The 1,016-nt window shown below is 42.9% G+C and overlaps 1 protein-coding gene across 1 annotated transcript in view; it reads right to left on the minus strand.

The window, feature by feature from the left end:
- Positions 1 to 1,016, minus strand: part of LOC106872224 (uncharacterized) — an 8,320-nt gene that overhangs the window by 5,590 nt on the left and 1,714 nt on the right. The window contains exon 2 of the mRNA XM_052968095.1: positions 153 to 738. Coding sequence (XP_052824055.1) covers positions 153 to 738 — 586 coding nt within the window. The remainder of the gene's footprint in view (positions 1 to 152; positions 739 to 1,016) is intronic.

Raw genomic sequence — 1,016 nt, forward strand, 5'->3', positions numbered from 1 at the left:
TAGAATCTGGTTCAACAATATAACATGAACTGTTGCCATCTAAAGTTCGTGACCTGGATGATGACGATGTTCTTCGCCCAATGCTCGAAATGCCACTAAGATCAGAGGGTGTTTCTGGCTCCAAGAAACTGCCTCTATCTAAAGTTCGTGACCTTAAGTCTATCTCGTCTGCAAACGTAGAATGTGGTTCAACGATATAATATGAACTGCCGTCACCTATAGAATCTGGTTCAACGATATAACATGAACTGCTGCCACCTATAGAATGTGGTTCAACGATATAACATGAACTGCTGTCACCTATAGAATCCGGTTCAACGATATAACATGAACTGCTGTCGCCTATAGAATCTGGTTCAACAATATAACATGAACTGCTGCCATCTAAAGTTCGTGACCTGGATGATGACGATGTTCTTCGCCCAATGCTCGAAATGCCACTAAGATCAGAGGGTGTTTCTGGCTCCAAGAAACCGCTGGTATCTAAAGTTATTGTCCTTAAGTCTATCTCGTCTGTTAACATAGAATCTGGTTCAACGATATAACATGAACTGCTATCACCTATAGAATCTGGTTCAACGATATAACATGAACTGCTGCCACCTATAGAATGTGGTTCAACGATATAACATGAACTGCTGTTACCTATAGAATCTGGTTCAACGATATAACATGAACTGCCGTCACCTATAGAATCTGGTTCAACGATATAACATGAACTGCTGTCACCTATAGAATCTGGTTCAACGATATAACATGAACTGCTGCCATCTACAGTTCGTGCTCTGGATGATGGCGATGATATTCGCCGAATGCTCGAAATGCCACTAAGATCGGAGGGTGTTTCTGGCTCCAAGAAACCGCCTCTATCTACAGTTCGTGCTCTGGATGATGGCGATGATATTCGCCCAATGCTCGAAATGCCACTAAGATCGGAGGGTGTTTCTGGCTCCAAGAAACCGCGTCTATCTAAAGTTCGTGATCTGGATGATGGCGATGATATTCGCCCAATGCTC

This window comes from Octopus bimaculoides, chromosome 5 (genome assembly GCF_001194135.2).
Source record: "Octopus bimaculoides isolate UCB-OBI-ISO-001 chromosome 5, ASM119413v2, whole genome shotgun sequence".
NCBI lineage: Eukaryota > Metazoa > Mollusca > Cephalopoda > Octopoda > Octopodidae > Octopus > Octopus bimaculoides.